This window comes from Watersipora subatra, chromosome 2 (genome assembly GCF_963576615.1).
Source record: "Watersipora subatra chromosome 2, tzWatSuba1.1, whole genome shotgun sequence".
Classification (NCBI taxonomy): Eukaryota; Metazoa; Bryozoa; class Gymnolaemata; order Cheilostomatida; family Watersiporidae; genus Watersipora; species Watersipora subatra.
This window is the reverse complement of record NC_088709.1, coordinates 73141156-73167935: the sequence shown is the minus strand read 5'-3', so window position 1 is coordinate 73167935 and position 26780 is coordinate 73141156. Positions and strand designations below refer to the sequence as shown.

Genomic DNA, 26780 nt, shown 5'->3' with positions numbered 1-26780 from the left:
ATTTCTAAAATGTCAGCAGATAATGCTTTTCTAACGCAGGGGGCAGTATATATATATATATATATAAAAAATTGTTTCCTCACCCCGGATACCCCTTTTGGGTGGTAAATTCTGCTCTAACTCGGATCTCCTACCAGAGACCTGGGAGTTTAAGCACTCGCCTCAAGACTTTAACTGTTCCCAATAGTGCACTTTTCTGCAACTCACCTGCGTTGATTGTTGTTGGTATTTGAGCAAGCCACATTTTATGCGCCAGTGTTACTGCGCCCAGTGCCCCAATGACTGAGTCAGCGTTGTTGGATTACAGTTGTTCTTACATTCCAGCATTTTTCAATCTCTTCTTCAAGAGGGAGATATTTCTCTACCTTTTCTTTTTCTTTGCTGGCTATATTGTAGTCATCGGGTACTGCGATATCTATTATAGTAGCCCTCTGGTTATCCTTGTCTACAACCACTATATCTGGTTAGTTTGCTAGGACATGCTTGTCAGTCCGAATGTAGAAGTCCCAGAGGATCTTAACGCGGTCATTTTCATTGACCTTTCCAGGAGCTTCCCACCATTGTTGTGGTTTATTAAGGCCATACTCATCACATAGACTTCTATACACAACACGTGTGACATGATTATATCGCTCAGTGTATGCCTTCCCTGCTAGCTGCTTGCATCCACTGATGATGTGCTGGATGGTCTCAGGTGCATCTTTGCACAGTCTGCATCTAGGATCATCTCTAGTGTGATAGACTTTCGATTGGAGTTGCCTTGTTGGGAGTACTTGCTCCTAGGCTGCCATGATTAGCGACTCTGTATTGGCCATTAGGATTCCTTTGTTCAGCCACATATAGATCTGGTGAAGATCGCCAACCTTAGATATTTGCTGGTGGTAAGCACCATGAAGAGGTTTTGTGTGCCAGTCAATTGCCTCATCATCAGGGGGTAGGTCCGTTTTAAAAGCAGCCGATTGAAATTCAGCTAGCAACATATCTGAGATGGCCATGGAGGCTGCATATGCTTTGATGCTTTGCTCCTACTCTTTCATCTTTCACTGTCTGCTGTACACTTTTGAGTCCCCTACCGCCATATTTCTTATCAAGATACAATCTAGTAGTATCAGATTTTGGGTGGAGTGCTCCATGCATGGTCAGCAGTTTACGAGTTGCTATATCTGTTTCTTTGATGGCTTCCCCAGTCCACTTTATCATGCCTGCTGGATATTTTATTACTGGCAGTGCGTAGGTATTTATTGCCATGACTTGGTTCTTGGCATTGAGCTGGCTCCGTAAGATCTGCCGAAGGCGTTTCTTGTATTCAGTAATGGCTTTGTGACGTACCTCGGCTTCGTGGTTAATGTTGCTTTGCATAAACCCCAAGTACTTGTACCCTTCTTCTATATCTTTGATGGTACCATTTGGCATTCTTAGGCCATCTGTGAGCATAGAAAGGCCTTTCTTAAGAATTATCCTTCCACATTTCTCAATACCGAAGGTCATTCCGATGTCCTTGCTGTATACCTGAGTGAGGTGTATTAGCGAATCAATGTCCTTTTCTTTGTTAGCGTACAGCTTGATGTCATCCATGTAGAAGAGGTGGTTTATCTTGGTGCCACTCTTAAACTGGTACCCATATTGAGTCTCCTCCAGCATTTTGCTTAGAGGGTTTAGGCATATGCAGAAGAGCAGCGGTGATAAGGAGTCACCTTGATAGATGCCTCGCTTAATTTGTACACTCGCCAGCTTTTTGCCATTAACCTTCAGTTCCGTCTTCCATTTGGTCATTGACATCTTGATGAATGCCGCAAGAGCAGGGTGAACATTGTACATACTGAGGCGCTCAAGTATCCAACTATGGGGAATTGAGTCATAAGCCTTTTTGTAGCCAGTCCAAGCCATGGCAAGACTGGTTTGCCTTCTCCTGCTGTCTTGGCAGGCCGTCTGATCCACCAGTAACTGATGTTTAGCTCCTCGGGTGTTGCGCCCAATTCCTTTCTGAGCACTAGTCATATAGTGACTCATGTGCTCTTCCAGTTTGTCTGCAACTATTCCTGAGAGTAGTTTCCAAATGGTGGGCAAGCACGTTATTGGTCGATAGTTTTTGGGAATCGGCCCCTGCTTTGGATCTTTTATCAGAAGTACAGTACGTCCTTTGGTCAGCCATTCTGGATGGTCACTTTGTTCTATTAGGCATTCCATCTGCTTAGCCATCCTAGTGTGAAGTGATGTCAATTTTTTCAACCAGAAGGCTTGAATCATGTCATGGCCAGGTGCTGCCCAGTTCTTCATACGCTGCGCTCTGCACTTGATGTCCTCTTTGCTGATGGTGAGTCCTTGCTGAGCCACAGTGTGTTGATGGCTTTCTTTAAGCCTCTTCAGCCAATTTGCAGTGGTTTTATGAGTAGTCTCTTTCTCCCAGATGTCCTTCCAGAACTTTGAAGTGCTAGATCGGGGAGGCTCAGACATTGGCCTCTGCAGTTCACCTTTGAACTGGGAATACACTCTAGATAGATTATTGATGAACAGTTGGTTCATTCTCTTGTTATCCCGCTCTTTGGTGTACCGCTTCAGACGTGCCGAGAATGCTACTAGCTGCTGTTTGGCAGATTCTAGAGCTTCTATTGTGGCTTCCATTTTTGGAAGCTCCAAACTGTGGTTAGATCTCTCACTGAGCAAATAACTTTCTTGCGCAAACTATTGATCTCATTTTGTAGCCTCAGCTGCCAGGGTTGAATGGCTTGAAGACTTGTTGGCAGTGGCTTAATATCCATCTCCTCTAACATGACAGTTGCTGTCCTATAGATTAAGGCATTAGTCTCACTGATTGATCCTGTTAGATCGACTCCAGTGCCAAGTTAATGTCATCTAACAGCTTCTTAGGTATGGCATTTCATAATTATTTGCAGCTGACATCCTGTTGATGATTTTTTCCGCAAGCTCTCTCACCCTTGGGTCAAGGTCCAAGTGCTTGTCTTCTTTAACCCGTGAATCAACACATGATTGTGTATGCGTGACATTGTGTGTTAATATGCACTCCTCGTTGGTTGAGGTTACTTGGGTGAACTGTTCTCTAATTTCACCTACCTCAAGTTCCGATTGAGGTGCCGCTTGATCATGTTACCCCTCTGAGCTACAAGTTGCTTAGCGATTAGAGGCAATTCAGGGCTCATGTTTATCCACAGTTGGGGCATCCTTCCTATGGATGCCCCGACTGTGGTTCAATCATAAAGTAGCACAGCATGAGGTCCATGTTATCAGTCCGAGTCCATTTCATCCGTTTCGAACCAGTAGCCCATTTCTCACTGCCATGTCCTGGTTCAGCTACAGGCAGCGTGGACCTTGTTTGATCGGGCGACGTCCGAGCCGGCATGGCTTTGGTTATTGCACTCATCATAGAGGTTGTAGACATTATACAAGCAAGGGTCTTGTCCAAGGACCACCAGAAAAGTGCAGTTGTTGGGGTTTGAACCGAGGACCTTACCAACTGCGCTATCTGTCCTGTATAACGAATGCGAAAATATATGCATATGGTATATATATATATATATATATATATATATATATATATATATATATATATATATAGATATATATATATATATATATATATATATATATATATATATATATATATATATATGACACACTTGACTGGCACACGAAACCTCTTCATGGTCCTTACCGCCAAAAAATATTTAAGCTTGGCGTTCTTCACCAGACAAAAATGTGACTGAACCAAGGAAACCTAACGGCCAATACAGAGTCGCTAATCATGGCAGCCCAAGAGCAAGTGCTCCCAACAATGCAATTCCAAACAAAAATCTATTACAATAGAGACGATCCTAGATGCAGGCTGTGCAAAGATGCACCTGAGACCATCCAACACATCATCAGTGGATGCAAGCAGCTAGCCGGAAACGCATACACTGAGTGGCATAATCATGTCGCAGGTGTTGTGTATAGAAGTCTATGTGATGAGTATGGCCTTAATAAACCACAACACCGGTGGGAAGCTCCTGGTAGGGTCAATGAAAATGACCGCGCTAAGATCTTCTGGGACTTCTACATCCGGACTGACAAGCATGACTGACAATAACTGACAATAACTGAAAGGTAAGGAAACTATATATATATATATATATAGTTTACTTACCTTTCAGTTATTGTCAGTTTCCTGCTGGCACATTTTTCTTGAAGCTTACAGCCTAAAGAATGCGCCAACAGGAAACTGACAGTAGCTGAAAGATAAGTAAATTATTTGACTTTCCAATTTATACTGCTCCATCCTATGTTGAGCACTCTAATTTTAGTTTCAAGTAGGATACATTTGAATATGTATATATATATATATATTTATATATATATATATATATTCATATATATATGTATATACATGTATATACATATATGTACATGTATATACATATATATAAATTCATATATATATACACTTACATGCAATTTGTAGGTGCCAGATCTCTGTGTACAAATCTTTATTTGGCTAAGTAAAACATACCATTAGCTATTTGCAAGCTTCAGTGAAAGATGTTGATAACATCATTTCCTATAAAAATAAAATGACTTCTGCAAAAAAGTGACAGGGATTCATGAGTATTAGTTGCACCAATATTAACGGTCTAGTAACAAGGTGGTTAAAAACACAAACTTGTGACGGTATTACAGTATATATATGATTCGTGTACAGACACACGCGTGCACACACATACACACACATACACACATGCACGCACACGCACACACACACACACACACCCACACACACGCACACATGCACATACGCACACATACGCATACGAGCATACACACATACAAGCACACACGCGCGCGCACACACACACACGCATACACCCAAACACGCATATACATATACACACGTACACGCACACATGCATACACGCATACAACATACATGCATACACGCACATACACACATACACACATACACACACACATATATATATATATTTTATATATATATCTATAATTGTTATATATATGATTATATATATATATAACTAGCTGTGCCACCCGGCGTTGCCCGTGTAATAGAAGAGTCTTTGGACAGAAAATTGATTTGTATTTAACATATAACAACATTTGCCATTCTAACTTTTAAACTACATATCATGAGAGAAGTGTGTCCGTTTAGTTGAAATAATTTAAGTGAAAAATAAAAACAACTGTAAAGGTTTTAGAACTTTGTCAAACAACTGTACCTTTCAAGCTAGCGGCCTGGCTTATTGCCAATGGAAACTCCACTAAGCTAGTTAATAAGGTCAGGCTTCCAATGACGGTAAGAATTCCATGAATTTCCATGAAATTCCATGAATTCGAGTTTTTATTGTTGTCAAGCTAAGCTGCTCTAATAATAGCTATAGCCGGATTTCCAACAGACAGACATACAGACATACGGACTTTGAGAAATATATATATATTTATATAGATTAAGATTATTATATATCTTTAAATCATTATTGAAAAACCATTTCACTTGGTTTTTCAACCCTTCCATTATGGTAGCTGTTAAGTGGCAGTCGCGTTCGCGTAGAGGATGCCCTTGTATTTTTTAAAATAGCTCATCAGAATCGTGGGAAGATAAGTTTAACCTTTTTTTGCAAATAAAGTGTTGCCTATATTTTGCTCATTTTAGGATAGAGTGACATCAACCCTTTTGGACGCAATAATTCTGCTAACTTTCTTCCCACTTGTCTAAGAACTAATAATAAATATAGATTGGCATACTGCAAAATATTTCTACCGGTTGATATCAAATGCTTGTAATTAACCTGCAATCATACTATAATTGTATCTTGCTTAACTTTTTTTTTTGAGCTTTTAACTTTTTATTTCATTTTAACCTTAAGGTCGTATATATTTTTTATACTATTTTAAACAGTTTTGCTCAAAACTTATTGCACTCATTAATATTTTTGCTACAGTTTTGCAGTTGAACCTAACTTTTTATGTGCAATAGAAATGGGGTTATGAGCATAGATTCATTGTATGCCAAGTTAAGATAACTGTGAAGATGCTATCAAATAATATGCTATAAATCTACAAATTTGCAAGTTATATTATAATAATCTATTGATTGCGACAAATATACATGTATATCCATGAACAAGTTACATAGATAAACCATACTTATAATACATGCAGAAACTAAAACTATCATTCTTAAAACAAAACTGTTTGCATCTTTGGCTCGGCCAGTTGCATAATATTTGTTGCTTTTACTAGAACTAAAGTTTTCTTCTGGTTGCTTAATACCTTCAACAATAGCCCCTAACCTTAACCTTTCTGTGCTGCTAAAATAATCGTTATTACGTCCAAGTAATTTTTTAAGCAGAAAACACAATTACGCGTTGAATTGCAAACATAGGCCTACTTTTATAATGATAAACCGCTTGCTACTTGTGTATTAAGCACAACTTTCAGCCAAAAACTGATGGTTCATATACCGTAGTAAAAGTAGTCACATACGGCAAAGTTTCAAGACTGCTTTAAACAAGGAGCAGTATTAATATACAGTTGGCTATATTTGATACAGTTATTGATTTTTTCAAGGATCTTGTCTCAAAGTTTTAACAAAACACAACAAAAAACTTTGAAGTTGGACAACGGAAAAGAGACAGCAGTTATTATTAATGTAACCTAGTCATCATTAGTAGGACTTTGTGAAACCTATTCAACTAATCACTGGCTCTTATGCGTTTTTAAAGATCAATAAATTTCTACTTTTCCTTTATAGTGACGCTATATTTGAGGTGCGTTTAGATTAAGGTGGTGTTCAAATAGAGGTTTCACGGGATATCCTGTTTTGCTATGTTTTAGTTTTATATTGCACATTTATGTTGGCAGGGTAGACGGCTCATTCATTGTAAAGATTTCAGACTTTGGAATGTCTCGAGATATTTATGAAAAAGATTACTACAGCATGGAGGCTATGAACAAGCCAGTTCCTCTGAAGTGGATGGCAGTTGAGTCTTTGAAAGAAGGAAGATACAGCTCAAAGTCTGACGTGGTTGGTGCAAATTATCAAAGCAATTACTCATAAAGTCTACTCTTGTATTATGCTAAATGCAGTATTAACGCTTGATAAATGCAATTCTTAACTCTTGCTACAAGGAATGTTGCCATAATTATGCCTAATTATTACATTGCTTTACCTCCAGCTCATAGACTAAGTTTTTTACTCTATTAACCTATACAACAGACAACTCAATTAAAAAAATTATTTTTTTTATAATTGTATTGTTACTAATAGGATATACTATTCTATAATATCCTGCTATATATTGTCCTATATATAATATATAGTATGTACATGTAGTGTGATGTAACAAAGTGTAGCAAAAAAGACTATAATATAATACAGCAAAACAAAACATAATATGATATAGCATAATTTAAAATATATAATTTATAGTATGCGTTGAAAAATTTATAATATATTAAAGTAATACAGAACTAAGAAGCATAGAAAAAGTGATTTTAAAAACGAAGGTGGTCATCATAAAATATGTCTTAAAATGTAAAAAAATCAAGTTAATTTAAAATTAGACAATTAAATCATAGGTAGTTAAGTTCCATGTCTTATATATAACATCAACTTGTTTTAGTGGTCATACGGTGTCACCATTTGGGAGTTGCTCACTCGTGGTAGTTCACCATATCCGGGAGTAAGCAACTATCACATAAAGGAATATGTGACTAGTGGAAAGCGCCTTGACAAGCCAAGCAATTGCCCCCCAGAAATGTAAGCAACAATACTTTTGACTCATAACCACCTTAGTATGGCTATAGCTATTAGTATTGCTATTAGTAATGCTACTATATATAGTTATACTTGAGGTAGTTTTACAACTGCTCCTATATGTTACTGATCTTGCCACTGCTTTTATTATGTTGTTTTTAATTTGTCAATGTAGTGCAGTACATAGGAGTGCAGTCTAGCTAGAGATAATACACATGTTAGCATGTTCATTTTCTTTTGATGTCTATTCATGTTAAGGACTAGTGGGATATGATATGTGATATGATACAACTACCCAAACAACTTGAATTATAGTTTTTCATAAAGCTAAACCTTCAGCTGACATCCATTATAACCTTTCAATTACTAGAAAACAAAGAGTGTCGATTATTATAATTGAGCTAGTAATATGTCTAGACGTGGCAAATTCATATGACTTGCCTTGCCAGGTTTATATTGCTTCAGCTACCACACAACTCAATAGTTTTAAAATAATTATGTGTCAGATTTTAATAGAAGTATTAAATAGAGGTAATGAGTCAAATCATGAATTTATTACTTAAGATTTAAGGAGATCTCCAAGTGCTGGGAGGAAGAACCAGAAAGACGACCAACATTTGATGATTTATCAGACTACCTGACGAAAGTTCTGAGAGGCGAAATTATTCCGTCAGCAGGTTCTGGGCAAATGGAGAATTATTATTCTGACCGAAGTGTTACAAAGAACATTCCCGAAGATTATTTAGACATGGCAGATGTTGGTGAGCCTGAGGAATACTTACAGCCAATAAAAACTCAAGCACCTTTAAATCAAGTTTCATTTGTATAGCTGATGGAACAGGGAGAACTACATATTTTTCTCCACCTACTAACAGAAAATATCTGTTTTTGTCAAATGCAGAACAAGGTGTCAAGATCTAAACAGAATTTTCTGAGGTATCTCTAAACAAATTTACTTGGGGTTTTTCAAATATTCACTCTCAGTAATCCTTTACATATTATACTTAAAAAATAAACCGTCAAGCAAACTGTAGTTCTATTAATCTATATAGTTTTTTAATTAGGATTTGTTTTGGTTATTCTCGTTAACATGCAAAAAGATATGCTTTCAAAAGACATATTTGAGCAACTCAAGTGGTCAAAGATGACTGCACTTTACTCTGCTTATACAAATGTGAAAAATTGCACTAAACATTTTTAAAAAGTCTGTTTGTTGTTTGGTGAAAAATCAGATAACATAATAGCTGCATTGATTACCCTTAAACAATTATGCATAACTCTGAAAAATTTTAATTAGAACAAAAAAATTTAGCTTGCTTCTGTGGATGTTCGGAGCATGCAGCTTTAATAGAACAAATCAGAGTTTTGATGTGAGATTGTCTCTTGTGAGATTGGTCTAGTTACTCAATTTATTTTCTTTGTTTTACCTGTCATTTTAACAAAATTTATTTTGTCTTTTTAAATTTACACAGAAGTTGTGTTAAAAACTACCCTTACACCTTACATAGTGAATTTATAAAATATATACTTCATGTTTTAAGGTGTTTATGTCATATGAACTTGGCTATGGTTGTCTTTTCACTCTAGTAAACTTTACACTTACTGAAATGTATAAACTATTTAATTCATACCTTGCAGCATAACCTGCATCGGCTAGTAAGGATATGATGTTGTACTCTATGAAACTCTACACATTCTGAAATACCCTCTAAAAATATCTAATGTAGAATCATGTACTTGGGCCCATATGTATATGTATCAATATATATTCTTTAAATCTGTATGCATACCAATATATGTTCTTCAAAGTGGTACACTCACCAACATATGTACTCAAAATCAGAACATATACTGATGTTTTTGACAATACAAATTGACCCTGTGAGACATAAAAAATACAAATACTGCCTACATAGGGGTATATAGAACTCATAGCTGTGTTTTTTTACTGCAACTGACAGGTGACCAAAGAGCAGGTGACATACTGGCATAATGACCTTGTTGCATTGAGTAAACTGTTTTCCGTTTATGAACAACTGTATTTAAGTAAGTCAATAATCTTTGTAATATGTTTAATATCAGAGAGCAATCATTGATAAACCTAAACTCTGTTAAGTTATGTGTATCACATCATTGACAACTTTAAAACATTATATGCCTTTCTGAGATGAACATATTTATATCTCTGGCTATATTGTAACATTGCCAACTGTGAGTATCATTCGATGAAAAATCTTGCAATTATCTTCATTAAGTAATTTTGAAGGTATCAGAGAAAAGCTTGAGATAAAAGATTTTCTGGCTATAAAAAGTCAAACTTAAAAATAACAAATCACTCATGGCTGAACATTTTAGAAATAATGAGGGCTGTCACCTTTGCTGACAAATTGCTAACATGATGAAAAATAGTAAGTTGAATAAAATATTTGTAAAGTTTATATTCCGCTGGTTACTCTTGTACGCTGCCAGTCGGACTGTATTTCAATATTTCCAGTTATGTTACTACAAAGGCTACAAGTTGCTACTAAAAAAGAGGTTAAAACACATGCTCTGAGGAGAATCAAGATAAAAATACCAAGTTCAAGCAAATACTTGATGAACTAAAGTCAATAAATGCAAATTCCACTTTTTGAAGATAAAGTAAACAACATTGAAAATAACATATACTATTAGGTCAAAGATTTTGAAGAATTAAAGTTGATTGCAAAGGGCATTAAAATTCAGTATTCTGAAACTTCATTAAAATCTTAGATTTAGAAATGATATCTTTTCAAAAGTCTTTTGAAATTCAAAGCATTCCACAGAAGAGCGATGAAGATATCAATGAAATAGAGTTAAAGATAGTCAAAGTACAGTCTCTACACTTGGAATTGAACAATCTAGACATTTTTTATATAATCAAAATTAAAAAGTCTTTGGTCATACACTTTATGCAACAGCGTAAACGCGATTAGTTTCTTTCAACTTATCAAAGATCTGACACTATTATTGAAGATTACATTAAGGCAAGATTTCAAAGCAATTTAGATAAAGGCTTCTGATGATATTGATCAATTTATGATTATGCTCTTATTAATTTTATGACTCAAAGATCAGGACTTTATTAACTGAACTAGAATATTACTCTGAATAAATTATTTTGTATAACATTGTCTGCTATTAACATTTATCTTATAAAATTACAATGAAAATAAGTTTGCACAGAAAACCGACAAAATAGATTGTTGTTAGTCTTAAACATGAAGTATTCACATTTTTATGGCATACAAGTGCAAGAAAGTTAACAAACAAGAACGTTAACAATGTGGTACCTGACTGCAAAATTTGCAGTAAGCTACCAAGAAACCTCGTATGACAGTGGTAGTGTTGGTAAAAAACATCTGGGCAGATGGAGCGGGTGAAGTCAGCGTCTTGTAGGGTTCAGCATTACATCCATCAGCATAGCAACCACAAAATTCATAACAGCTTGTGAAAATCTTGTTGGTGTTACATCCAAGTATTACATAATGTAACATAGAGTAACATGTAACGATAAAAAAAGTTAGTTTTTTAACAATTTCAAAAAAATGGAACGAAAAAGTAGAATTAGGTAATAATAAAAACTACAATTTAGTGTGTGCCATCATGAAAAGGATATACAGTATTTGGTGAAAGCGATGGGTGTGATAAGAAAGGCTTAGCCTTGCGGTTACACTCACTTGGTAGCAGAATTGGGATTTGAATGTTGGGAGTCTAAACCTAGTAGGTCTACTAAGGTGATTTTCATCACTAATATTGCAAAAACTGAACAGACAAATGACAGACTAACACTGAGATTCATACATATACCATAGATATGCAGATATATTCTAATAGGTATGTGCAGATAGATATATGCAGATAGACATACACAGGTAGAAATACGCATATAGATGTACTCGGATAGATATTTGCAGATAGATAAACATAGATAAATATACGCAGATAGATATATGCAGATAGATCTACATAGATATATATATATATATATATATACACAGATATATACACATGTCCGCAGATAGATATGCACAGACAGATATTCGCGGATAAATATTTGCCGGCAGACATACGCAGGTAGATAAACACAGATATATATATGCGAATGTATATCTGTGTTTATCTACATGTACTTGCGTATGTCTGCCAGTAAATATTTATCCACGAATATCTGAATAGTTCACTTATCTTTTTTTACGGCTACTGCTACATCCTTTGATGAGCACTCTTATTTTAGTTCTAAGATAAATTTCAATATAAATGCATATATATATATATGCGTATATTTATAAATGCGTATATATATGCATATATACACATGTGCGTGTATATACAGCATGTATACTGTATATACACATATATATATACACATTTTTAAATATATATATATATATATGCGCATGTGTATACACGCATATATATTTCTCACAGTCCGTCTGTGGCTTCGTGTGTCGCCTCGAAAATTCGGCTATAGATTTTTAAATCTTGATTTTCTGCCATCTAATAGATTGGAACTCACAACAGTTTTCTCATCGACGATCCATGAGGCAATCCAGTATTTCAGGATGCTTTACCACTGAGCTATATCGCCTTAGTAAACCTTTGAGTTTTTATATACGTTCTCATATAGCGAATACGCTATGCGCGTGCAAACTATAAATTTGCCCTGCTAAAAAAAGCTATTTAAACATTACCATTAAAACTGCATTTTAACTCACGACGAATTTATCAGATACACGCGTGCTATTTATTTTAGCTTGCGTCCATGAATTACGATGCTACTGTTCCGAAATATTTTGGAACCTAAGTATATGCAACTCGATACTTCTTTGTCTTTTTTCATTAAAGCTGGTAAAGTATCTCGAACTATATATTTGATGATTTTTGTACAGATTATATACGTATGTTACCAAACTGAGTATATACGTATCGCCGACATTTTGTACCTTACATGCCTGCTATTTATTTTATTTTTACATTTAGCTACTATTTTATTTCAGCTGCTCAGTAGACTTTTTCACAGCTGCATTATGTTGTTTGGATTCTCATTTGGTACTTTGCGTTCCACAATCATTGAATACGAACTAAATCATTGTTTGTTTAAAAACTATTTTATGTTATTTTTTTTAGTTCAAATTAAAACATCTTTGTTTGAATGAATATTTTGCAGTTTGTTATTAAACCTTTATTTTAATAGCGATATACTATATTACCAAGCACAATTTCCTTTTATCAACAGACGGATAAGACGAAGCTCGCAAATGAAAATCCCACAAGTTCCTATCAGTGCTCGCTTTGTGTACTAACTTACACATCGTTCCTTCTAAATCTAACCAATAAGTAATTTTAAATAATTTTACAACAAACATTTGTAAGATTACTGTAAGATTATCTGTTAGATTATCTGTAACATTTACTGTAAAATTTATCGTGTAACATTATAAGTATCAGTTATTCCTCACTATTTTATATTTACCCATGCATTTGTAAATCTAGATATATATTTTGAGAAATATATATCTAGATTTACATTCTCCTATTACATTCTTTACGTTTTTTAATAATCTGTTCATTACATGTTTTCTCAAAGGTTACACATTGTCTCATGCCTCCAAAAAAAAGAACCTGCAGTGAGTCATCACAGGAAAGAGAACAAAGACTTAGAAAAGACAAGACTGAGGAAAGCGGCTGCTAAAGCCTTAGAAACTGAGCAGCAAAGAATTGAATGCTTAGCAAAGGCTAGAGAAAAGAGAGCATCACAGACTGAAGAAAAATGCGCACGAAGACAAGCAAATGATCGAGAGAGAATTGCAGCTGTAAGATTTTTGGAGACTGACGAACAACGTGCAAAAAGACAAGTGTGTAACCAAGGGCAGATTGAAGCTTTAACATCTTTGGAAACTGATGAAAAACGTGCACAGACACAAACGTGTGATCAAGAGAGGATTGCCACTGTAAGGTCTTTAGAGACTGATGAACAACGGGCTCAAAGACAAACGCGTGGTCAAGAGAGGATTGCTGCAAAAAGATGCACATCTTGGAGAGAAAAGTTTAATGCAGCATTTTTGTATGACTGCTCATTTAATTATGAGAGTGATTCTTTTTGTTTAATAGGAAATAGGAATAAAATTTGTTGCCATTGTCAAGCACTCAAGTGGAAGGGCGAAGCTCCAGCCATGTGTTGCGCTAATGAAAAATTCAAAATACCAGTCATTACTGCACCCCATGGACCATTGCAAAGTTTAATGATTGGAGATAGTGCATATTCTCGCCACTTTCTATCTAACACTCACAAATATAACAATTGATTGTAGATGACATCTTTTAGAGCTTCAAGATAAATTTGTGAGCAAAGTTTTATGCCCACTGTCAAAGTGCAAGGACAGATTTATCATTTGCACGGATCGCTTCTGCGAGCTGAAAACGAAAACAAGTTTTTGCAAATTTTTTTTCATGATCAATTCTGGTGACAAAGTAAATAAAAGATGTGAAAATGTCTCAGGTGTCAGGTTTAGCATCGTCCATAATTTGCAAGACTTTTTTACCGCTACAACAACTATGTTCAGGAATTTAAAACATCCATGGAAAATCTAACAGATGACAGTTTGAAAATTGTGATTCGCGCAAATAGGCGGCCAGCTGGAGAACATGAACGACGATATAATGCACCCGAATTAAATGAACCAGCGATTGCTATTGTAGGACAGGACATTGATAAGAGAGATATCGTGTTGCACAAGCGACAATCAGAACTTACAAGAGTTTCCGAAACGCATATTTCCTACGTTGTGCTACAGTACCGAATCATACACTGGCAAGGACAAGATGGATATCATCTTACAATTAGGCAGGTTGACCCAAACACAGGTAATGAAAAACAAGGAAAGACAGTATCTGCCATGGATTTTTATGCTTTTAGGATAATGATACGAAACACAGGAGCAAACCACTTACTCAGATGCAGACACCTGCTCCATCAATTTCTGACAGAAATGTACGCAAAAATTGAAAGTGAAAGATTGGCTTATATTAAACATAACCAAAGAAGACTTACAGCTGACAGTTACATTTACCTAAGAGATGCTATGCTAAATGATGATGCACAGAACATCGGCCAATTAGTCATTCTTCCTTCTTCCTTTACTGGAAGCCCTTGATACATGCATGAGTATGTCCAAGATGCTATGGCCTATGTCAGACAACACGGAAGGCCAGATCTATTTATAACGTTAACGTGCATTCCAAAATGGACAGAAATCAAAGAAGCTCTCATAGATGGGCAAGCAGCTCATGACAGACATGACATTGTAGCTAGAGTGTTTGGGCTAAAAGTGAAACTACTGCTCAACTTGCTAACCAAAGGAAAAATTTTTGGTGAAGCTCAATGTTTCCTTTATTCAATTGAATGACAAAAACGAGGTCTGCCTTATTTCATCTTTTTCTATGGCAGGTAGAAACAATACACTCATTTCAGGTCGGCTCAATAATATCTGCAGAAATTCCAGATAAAGAGGAGGACCCAACTCTGTACAGCATTGTTACCAAGAAAATGATACATAGGCCTTGTGGCAACCTCAATCGCCTTTCTCCCAGTATGAATGATGGAAAATGCACCAAACAATACCCGCGAGCACTAATTCATGACACTCTGACTGCTGATGATGGATATATCCACAGTATAGAAGACGAATGCCAAGGATGGGAGGACATTTTGCAATAATTCAACGCGGTGGTACAGAAATAGAAATTGACAACATATGGATTGTGCCATACTGCCCTCTTCTATCAAAGACTTTCAACACCCATCTCAATGTGGATCATTGTCATTTGGTTAAATCCATAAAATAAATTTGAAAATACATTCACAAAGGTAGTGATCAAGCAGCTTTTGTTATAGAAAATAATAGGGATGAAGTTACTACTTTTCAAACTAGTAGATATATTTCCATCAATACGGCTGTTTGGAGGATTTTAGGTTTGCCAGTTTATCAGAGACATCTTGCAGTAACACACCTTAGTGTACATCTGGAGAATGGACACCGAGCATACTTCAATGAGGAGAACATCGAACAACGTGCACAGGAACCATCAAGGACTACTTTAACAGAATTTTTTAAAGCATGCCAAAACAATGAGTTTGTTCAAACTCTACTATATCATCAAATGTCTACTTATTACACATGGACAGCACAGAAAAAGTGGCAATCTAGAAAACAAGGAAAAGTGGTTGAAAACTGGTCTCACATACCTGCATTAGATGCGCTGGGAAGAGTATATACCTTTCATCCAACAACCGTAGAATGTTTTCACTTGCGCATTTTACTACCCAAAGTTGCGAGACTTACTTCGTTTCAACAGTTTCGAACTGTCGACGGAATTGTTTGCTCAACATTTAAGAAGGCATGCCTCAAACGAGGATTACTAGAAGATGACAGACAGTGACACAACACTCTTCAGGAAGCTTCAGTTTCAGATTCACCTTCTTGGTTGCGTAATCTGTTCGCTGTTATTCTGGCTAACAATTATGGCTAGATCATAAAGAAAGCATGAGTGATGATGTACGCAGATAATTGAATCAACTTCAACTGCAGATCTCTTTAGATTTTACAGCCGAAATTTTCCACTGTGTACAAATCTCTCTTCGGCGGCCGAGTAAGACATACCATTAGCTATTTGCAAGCCCAAGTTAAGGATGTCAGACAACATCAACTCCTATTAAATTAATTGACATTCTCAAACAGGTGAAAGTGATTTATGAATATCATTTGAGTCAATAGCTACAGGCTAGGAGCAATGTTGCTAAAAAAAGAAACTTTATGTTAAAAGCTAAACGCTCACTGTGACAAGAGCTGGTTTTACAGAAAGGTCTAAAGACATGACTGGCACGCTGTCGGCTGAGACTCCTTATAATATTGCACTTTTCAGTATGATTTAGTCAAACCAACTGGTTGCATAATAAAGTGTTGAATGTAATTTTTGTAGTCCGGCAAAAAATCCACAATAGTATTTCAGTTTTTGCAGGCCAAATCAGAGAAAATTGAGCACCGCTATACTCTTTAAAAACTGAGTATAATATTATACTTCTACAGTCATATCTCATTTTAATGTCATAACTGACACTAACTTATTAAGTATGAAAACCCTATTAATGAAACAAGTTAGAGTAAATGATGCAAAAGGTTTGATCTAGTTAGTACTAGGTAGCACTGGCCAACTAACCAGCTTATCACACTTGATAAAGTGACCTATATCACCATTCTCTATATGTGGTGGTACAACCATACATAGAGCCATATAGGCCATATAGCTCTATATACAACCTTTCCCCTTTTTCACAATGACACCATTGAATGACAAAACATTTTTGTGTTTGAAGTCTATCATCATCGTGCTTTCAATAAGGAAGATTGCAATACCCTAAAAGCTCAGTGCATCTACAAAAAAGTGGAGCGGTGTAAATGAATGATTACTATTTAATATAATAATTTAATTTAATAAACGATTTAATAAAATCTTACAAGCACTAAAGTTTCCATACTTTGTTTACGACATATATGTGACAGGAGGAAATATAGAATCATAAGATCCCATCAGAAGTTCACAATTAGAATATTCTGAAATTTATTTATAAGCGAGACCTCCAAGCTCATTATATTTTTCAAATGTAAACAAACTTTTAATGAAGTAGTAATGCATATGTTTCCCCAACAGAAAAAAAGGCTTGCAGAATAAATACTTTAACAAAGCAGCAATCATATAATCTCTAGCACTTTACCTGCCGGCAAGCTGTTGAACATAAAAATTAGCCATGATCTGCAATCGGGATGAATTTTTGAGAGTTTTTGATAAATTGTATATCAGTATATTGGTACTAGATATTATTTGGTATCTGTATTGTTATTATCATTTAATTAATGTGCTTTAAACACTATACGGAAGTTTACCAAACAATTTTTTAAAATAATTTACATTCTATAAAACTAATAAAGTTACTATTACAGCATTCTCAAAGTGTTTTGTTTTGAGAAATAGCTTTTGCTGAAGCCATAGTTTCTATTAACTTAGAGTTCTTTATAGTCAGGTTCCTAACTACCAGGCATGCAAAATGGCATGATTCCGTTTATAAAAAGTGCATAGTATTGTATCCAGATAACTGTCTAGATGTCATACAGTATTGAACCTCTGTGGCCACAACAGACTGTAGACCTAGTCAATTTTCTGGATAGCAAATTCCTAAAATATTCTATGAATTTCTATAGTATAGTTTTAAACCCTAAAAAAAGCTCTCCTTGGTGCTGGGTTCAGTCACTTTACCACCAATTGCTCTTTGACCTCGCTGATTTTTTTAATTGGCTTGTTCACAGCTGGTAACATGACTCATAGTTAAGCATTGCTTACAGAAATCTAAATAGAGATGCACTAAATAGGAATAATTTTTAAGCAGCCAAACTGGCAAATAGTGCGGCAAACTTAATAGTATCAACAGTCTTTTTGTTATCTAGAGTTTTCTTTACATTATCTAGAGTTTTGCCAAAATGGCTAACCACTGACAATGATTAACTATTGTGTCACAATGATAATAGCCATAATGAAGCTTGAGAACAGCTAAGAAAGGTTTGACACAACAAGTTTATAAATCAAGACAGGTACTACAATAACCTTCCACGATTATTGTTTACAAGTGTGTTGCACTAGACTTCCTTTTTTAAAAGCTTGATAAACAACATAAACACCCTCACAGTAGTAGATTAAATACAAGGATTAGCAGAAAATGTCTGCCTTTAGTCCAAACAAAAACCTTCAACCTCAACTTCTCTCATTATTAACTGGTTTACAACTCCTTCAAGGTTTTTTGTGAGGCTTATCTTCACATGCGTGCCTAAGAGAGCATAACTTCTGATCGCCAAAAATGTTGTGTCAAGTTCATTTGAACCCTGATAGTTCCTCACTTCTCCATTAGGAAGCGTTCCATCTTGGAATGCGCAATGCTGCCACTCATCAGTTTGATTGTAGCCAACTTCAATTAAAGCATCATGAAATCTGTGGTTATTAGGATTATCTACAACATAATAGTTATGTTCCCTAAGTAATGAATAATCAATTTAATAATTAAATAAAATAAAACATTGTTTTAACAAACATCAACAGATCCACACAAGTTTAAGAGTTTGTTTCAAACACAAAATGAACAGAAAACGATTTTTAACCATTCCACAACTTAAAAAGATCTTAAGTTTAAATACCTCAAAACACAATCACCTTTTGCTAAAATCCTTTAGCAGGCATTTAACAGTAGAAGATGTACTAATAATATTACCAGAGAAAACTAAGAACTATGAATGAAAGCGCTCAAAAATTTAGATCTTCTTTTGTTTCTGGTTTCTGGTATGCTTATTTTGAAGCCGATGTTAAAAGATCAGTTTAAGGGAGAGATTCTCCTCAAGTTTGTAGTTTCAGAGGCAGCGACGTTTTCAAAACACCCTTAAGACATTTTAAAACCAGCTTGCCCACCAGAGCCATGCTTACTTCATTCACTTAACTAATACTGAATCAGTAACATATGACCAAAACTAATTAAATCACTAACTGGGTCAAGTATACACACATTATGCTGCTTACAGGTTAATAAACTTAACCTTTTAATAGAATAAATAGAAGTACTTGCTTGGTGATGATTCCTGGTTGTGAACCTTAACTGCCATTATGTAACACTTCCTTTCTAAATTCACCATCCACCAGTTTTGCCCAAGTGTGAGATCTTCCGTTGTGTCAGTTTGAGATTGAGTAGAAAGGGATTGATCTATTGCAAAATATGCAAGACCTGCCTCTGAAGAAGGAAATTGGACTGCCTGATAAGCTGAAACAGATTAGGTAAAATATAGTCTAGAACAGATATGAGTATATAGACATTAATTGAGCTGAAATTCTATGTGAAGATATTATTTTATTAGCTACTCAAGATAAGGAGTAAAATTATATTTTTTTCTTCAGTGTTTAAAAGTGAACCTAAACAATTATTTGTAAAATTTATATAAAAGTATCGGTAAATTCTATCACTTGTGATTTTTTTATGTTTGAGGCTGTCTGACTACCAAGATATTTCAATATTAAAATCAACAAGATCTATTACGTTTAAAAACTCAGCTCAATCAAACGTTAGATTATTACATACATAATAGCGGAGAGACTGAAAGAATAGAGACGTGTAATGCTTCAACTTATAGGCAATATCCGATATTAACTATCACAACTATGACAACTAATGAAATCCTTTTGTACATAACTTTTATGTTAGTATTATAATCGCAACATTATCTCTCTGTTTGGTCAGGCAAAAACAGTACGATATTGTGGTAGATGGCGTCCACCTGCAGCCGGAGCCAAGCCGAGCCGAGCCAAGCCAAGATGAGCCGGGCGGGACTGAGCCAAGCCCAGTCTAGTAGAACAGAAGTGAGGCCTACCCGCTATATAAGCATGAACCTTTGAGTTACCTTAGGACACTTATGTATTTGCCTCATCTAACTTTCACGTTTTTGCGGAGTCATCCTCTCGCGAAAATATCATGTGCGAAACTAAACTATCATAACAAACGAGCGAAAGAGCGAAATTAAATTACTTTGTTCATTAATAGTCAGGCCTGTATTCACTGGTTGTAAATTGGGGTGGCTAATGTTATAAACACCTAAGGTGTGAAGGGGGGCGGTGTAAGCCCCCAGCAGGTTTCTCTCATGTAGGGCCTCAGCCGGGTCTCTCGTGTGAAGTTTTAAAAGATTTTATCGGAAAGTATCAACATTTTTCTATTTTTTGAGATTTGTTTTGTTTTAGGTGATGTGATTGACGAGACATTTTAAAATTAAAATAGGCAATATTTGACCGCACTTAAAACACTCAGAAAAAAGACATACTTTTCTTTTGAACGTTTTAACAAAGATTAATATTGCGGATTTTGCCAAGCGGGTGTTTGGCAAAACTTGATCTTTTGCAAACTTTTATAAAAGTCGTTAACAAGAATATTTTGTCGCTGATGATGATAATAATGACGCCTAAAAAGTACTAAAAGCTGATGTTTGTCTCTATGGCTTGGAATGAAGTGATATTCTACAGCAATAAAAACCGTGTTCATGGCCGTTGGGCAAATAACCTTTCGAATAAATGATGTTGAGTTCGAGTTATCTGAAGAAATTTATCATTGCATTGGAACTGACCAAACAAATCCGTTCGAGTTAACCTTGTGTTTGAGATGAAATGTCACATTTTATCCGAGGGCAAGTTATCCGATTTGGACTGTACTTAGCCGTGAAAAATTCCCAAAAAGTTGGGGAGGCTCAGCCGGCCAGCCGCCCGAGGGAATACGGGCTTGTTGATAGTCCAAGAAACAAATGGCAGCAAGCGATCAAATTGCATTATCGACCTTGCTTATACCATTCTACCTGCGGTTCACAATTACAAACTAGTCGCAAATTGAAAAAAATTTTTATCGGTGAACTGAACCTGAGAAATCTAATTATGTTTGTTCCATTGCATTTATTTTTACATCACTATATTTTCGAACTCATCAGAGCTGCGAAATTAAGTTGCTGCGGAACTTTACTCTGTATGCTACTCACGAAACTAAATACTAGCGAAGTATAACTGTCCTAGGGTAAAAAGCAGAGCTTTTCTGGATCTGTTCATTGCATGTTACATGATCATTCTGGTACAAATTATGAACTAAGCAGAAATATATGTATAAACTCATGCACCGAGTCTTGTACTAGTGAAGGAAATGTGAAGGTCGCACAAAACCTTTACAATATCTTATTTTTACATTTGTACCGGTATCAAGAAGTACCAGTATCATTGTATTCAAAGCTTTAATGCAATACTTGTTATTAATTTAATATATTTAGGAATTTTATTTTGTTCTTTCGGTTCGTATTAATTCTATCCTTACCAAATCATCTTTTAATTTAATCGTAGAAAAACCGACTTAGTTTAGCTATTACATGCTAATTATTTTACATTTACATGTAAACCTTTTCATAATCCTTTTATTTTTTAAATTTATTTGACCTGCACATAACATTTTCCTTACGATATGAAGGTTAAAAGTTATTTCAGAAAGTTTGAGAATCTTTGCAGTTGTTTTTACTTTATCTCTTAGTTTGTTTTAATTACACAAAACACTTTTCGCATGATACACAGTTTGAAAGTTAGAATGACAATTTTTGTTAAACACAAATCAATTTTTTGACCTAAAACTCTTTTATTACCCGGGCAACACCGGGTAGAACAGCTAGTATATTTATATATGTATATACATGAATATATTGTCAAACCTCTAATTGAACGCCATGACATTACATGTATATAATTGTACCCTTCCTCTATAGTGGCGGTCAATTGGAGGTCACGTTCAATTAAAGCCCTGACATTGTATTTGTCACATGGCTCGTCAGAACTTTGGGAAGATAAATTTAGCCCTATTACGGGCCAAGTGAATGTCACATTTATTTTGTGATTTTTTTTTCTAGTAAAGCGATATTAAACTTAATTGATGAAATAAACCGGCTAATTTACTTTTGAATTGTCAAAAGATTTTCGAATCGATATGCTTTAAGAAACCGAGAAATATCTCTACCAGTAGATATTTATCGTTTGCAATTAGCAATAGCTTGTGTCCTGCTTGTTAATTTTAAAAATTAAATTTAGAGCCATCGTTTTATTTAAAATCTATATTTAACAATGCTGCACAATAGGTGATTGCACTCATCATTTTCTACTACAGTTTGGAGCCAAAACTAGATTATGTGCTATTGAGAAGGATTTATGGATGTCGGTCATTAATTTAAGCTTAGGTCACCAGAATGATGCTGTCAAATAATATGTGTTAAGTCTGCAAATTTATAAGTTATTTAATGATAATCTCTCAATTCTTTTAAATATTTGTTATTTATAAACAAGTGACATAATCGAACAATCCTTATATTACATGTAAAAACAAAAATAACATTTAAAAACCAAAATATTTCATTGTTTGCTCGAATAGTTGGGTTTTGATTATTGCTTTCGATGGCACAAACATTTTTTGATTGTCTAATACCTCCCAAAGTGTCTTCTGACCTCAACTCTTTTTCTGCACTGCTGAACTAGTACATATTAGAGTCCAAACTATTTTTGGCAGAGCAAGACATTTACGCGATGCATTTAGCAAAAATGCAACACGTAAAAGTTTTTCTTGCTTAAAGTAACCCTTGGCGTAAAACTAGTCGAGCATCTACCATTGTAAGTGTTAGCCGGTTTTTATGTACGGGTACTCAGAAGTATTCAAACCACGTTAAACAAGGAACTATTATTAGCCTAAGACAGTTATTGGTTATTTCTAGAGTTGGCATCAGTTTTAGCAAAAAAAAGTAAAAATCTTTAGAGATGGACAGCGGGAGAATTGATTGTTATTGATGTAAATGATTCATTATTGATACGATTTTATGGACACTTTTTTTCTGATCACTTGATATTATGGGTTCATAAAAATGAACGATTGTTAAAGTAGCAGTCCAATGAAAGCGGCACTCAAATATAGCGTGGCGCTCTATTTTTCAAAACCTTTTCTCAAAGCAAAAATCAAATGGAGGTGGCGTTCAAAGAGAGGTTTTATGGTATAAGACATTTAAATATGTACTGATTGCCCTTACCAAGCATGAAACTATTAGTAATAGAGTGTTTTATCTGAAGTTATAGTCTTTTTTATTGATTATATATATATATACATGAAATATATTCATATAAAATATACATACATATATCTATATCTATATTTCTCAAAGTATGTCGTGTGTCATATATCTGTTGGAAATAAGATACTGGAAACATCTGTTGGAAATCTGTCGGCTAAAGATCTTAAATTTTTGGTTTTGGGAAATTTGATGGATTTGAACTCACGACGGCTTTTTCAACGACGAGAGTTTTCTCCGGATTCTCTACCACTGAGCTATAATGCCATAGCAATCATGTACATTTTCATATAAAATATACAGCCTGCGCGTGCTAATTATTTTAGCCTTAGGGTTTTAACCAAAGATTTTGAGATTTGTTTGCCTCGGAGCTCGAAAATTCCTAAATTCGGTTCTCGGCTACACTGGAGCATGCGCATTGCAATTAGCAAAGCTCCGGAAATGCTTGGAAGCGGATAAGCATTTTACGCTTCGTAAATTCTTTACAAAGAGGGAGAAACCGTGTGAGACGACGCCTCCTCTACAGAAGAAATTTGCTAGGGAGTTAACCCTTGTAGTCGAGTTACCCTAAATTGTTTTGGAGGATGAGTTTCCTTTAAGGATGTAAAGTAAACAGGCCATTGCTGTTGATATTTTCTTTCTCCTACGATGTAACAATCTGTTGCAAATTTTTTAGTATTGTATTTTAACCTTTAATGCTTTGGATGTTTTAAAAGCTAAACGTACGAGATGTTTACTTTTGCTTTCTTTTTCCATCATCACAAATATAAAACGTTTTATTAAAATTAAACACGATTTATATATACCCATTTCTATTTATAGTATGCAGTATACAGTACATCTTATGGTGTAAAATGTTGAAAACATACTTTACCGAAGTATATCTCAAAATTTACCCAAGTTTTTCCTCATCTGTCAAGGATTAAAATTTACATAATTTTACTTAATGGGAAAAATTGCTCCGGATCTCGAAAAATTCGGTTAGCAACGCTAGAACAACCTAACACATAACATGACCTAACAGGTAACACATAACAACCTTTTGGAGGGTTACCGTATGGGCGATACCTAATCAAAATAATGGATCCATGCAAAATAAAACATTTCAATTTACCTACTTTTCGTAATTTTAAAATTGGTAAAGGTCGTAGTATATGCTTAAAGTTGAATATAATTTACCCGAGCAAGGGCATTTTTTTCCTAGTTTTTGATTAATATTTTGCCACCCCTAATATAAAATGACAAAGTACTTTATTTTTGTCACATTGTTTTACCTGGCCAATAAGATGGGACAGCAGGCCAAGCTGTGCAGTGAATTTTGCATACTCAAAATCTAAATACAAAACCGAATTTGGGCTATTTTACGATTGTGACTATTAATATCACGAATGCTTGCGAATGGCAACTGACTGGTCATAATGGTTACAATATTGGGATACTATATTTATTTGACAACAAAATGAATTCAACAGATAAGTCAAATAACCTCTATTGTTCATAATATTTGTGAATTTACAAGGGGCTTTATTCGGCATATTTGTTTGTTCGGGTGCCGTGTTCGGGTTTAGCCCAACAGAGCTCCATCATTAAACCCCGCCCATATGAGAGCCATTGGCTATTCTTGGGGGGAGCTGTATATCATTGCTAACACATAACGTGACCTAACAGGTAACACATAGCAACCTTTTGGAACGATTATGTTCGATAACCGAGGTTCCACTGTGCGTTACTAAAAGCTATACGACGCTGAAAGTTATAAACTTTTAAATTTACAGCGGTTTGAAAACATTTACGGTTGTTTTAATTATTTTTAATTTAGTTGTCCTGCACAAAACCATTTCTTCATGATATGAAGTTGAAAGATACAGTTGTTAAGTAAAGATGCAAAGTAAACAGGCCATTGCTGCTTATATTTTCTTTTTCCTACGATTTTTGATGAAACTATCTGTTGCATTTTTTTGCTGTTTCATCATCTATTTTTGCAACTTTTAGTATTGTATTTTAACCTTTGATGCTCTGGATGTTTTAAAAGTCAAACGTACAAAATGTTTACTTTTGCTTTCTTTTTCCATAATCATAAATATAAAACATTTTATAAAACTAAACACGATTTATATATACCAGGTTCTATTTATAGTATGCAGTATACAGTACAGCTTATGGTGTAAAATGTTGCATAAAATACTTTACTGAAGTATATCTCCAATTTTACCCAAGTTTTTCTTATCTTGAAACAGATTAAAATGTACATAATTTTGTTTTAATGGGAAAAATTTTTTTGGATCTTGAAAAACTCTTTTAGCAACGCTAGAACAGTTCCGCTAGAATAGGTTGAACTGTATGTTATTAAAAGCTATACGTCGCTGAAAGTTATGAACTTTTAAATTTACAGTGGTTTAAAAACCTTTTCCTCATTGTATGAAGTTTGCAGGTTACAGTTGTTTGAAAAATTTTGAAAACTTTTACAGTGGTTTTTATTCTGCTAAATGTTATTCATTTGGTTAACTATCGTTTATTTTAATAGCGATATAGAATAGTAACAAGGGCTATTTCCTTTCCTCAACAGCCGAATGTTTCGTTCGTTAAATGTGTGTTTAAAAAATTTTCCTATTAGTGCTTGCTTTGTGTATTAGCTTACACATCTTTCCTTCTAAACTTAACTAATTAGTAAGTCGTAATTATTTTCACATTTTACAACGACTATTTGTATGATTAATGTAAGATTATCTGTAAGATTTATCGTTAGTATCAGTTATTCTTCAATCTCTTATATTTACATACATTTACATACTTTGAGAAATATATATATATAGGTAAATGTACATTCTCTTATTACATTTATAAACTTTGTATAACTTTGGAAATTTATAACATAAGTTTTTAAAGTTTGTTACATTGTCGTTTTTATTGCAACTTGCATTTTTTAAACATAATTTGAGATTAATACCTGTTTGAAATTTAACCATTATTCATTGTCTTATCACTGTTACCTATTATTACTTAGTAAGTTTCCAACCTTTATTACTAATATTAATTTTTCATTCAACTATTTTTGGCAGACATCGTTCTAATGAAACTTCAACCACAAAATACTACCATATTCTGTCATATTTTTTTTATTGATCTGTTAAATACATGTATTCTCAGAAGTTACACATTGTCTAATACCTCCAAAGAAAAGAACCTGTTCAGCACAAAATCATTCCCTCATGATATAAAGTTGGAAAGTTAGTTGTTTGACAAAGTTTGAAAATTTTTACAGTTGTTTTTCTTTTCTCTCCTAA

General features: G+C 34.7%; 1 protein-coding gene across 2 annotated transcripts in view; it reads left to right on the top strand.

Annotated features, from left to right (window-relative positions):
* Positions 1-9546, top strand: part of LOC137386961 (hepatocyte growth factor receptor-like) — a 77891-nt gene extending 68345 nt beyond the window's left edge. The window contains exons 17-19 of one of the 2 annotated variants that reach the window (XM_068073210.1): positions 6871-7033; positions 7632-7768; positions 8330-9546. In XM_068073210.1, the coding sequence (XP_067929311.1) occupies positions 6871-7033; positions 7632-7768; positions 8330-8594 (565 nt within the window). In that variant the 3' untranslated portion in view covers positions 8595-9546. Of the gene's footprint in view, positions 1-6870; positions 7034-7631; positions 7769-8329 lie in introns of those variants that run through there. The other variant, XR_010977856.1, reaches the window with a different exon arrangement.
* Positions 9547-26780: the final 17234 nt, after the last annotated feature.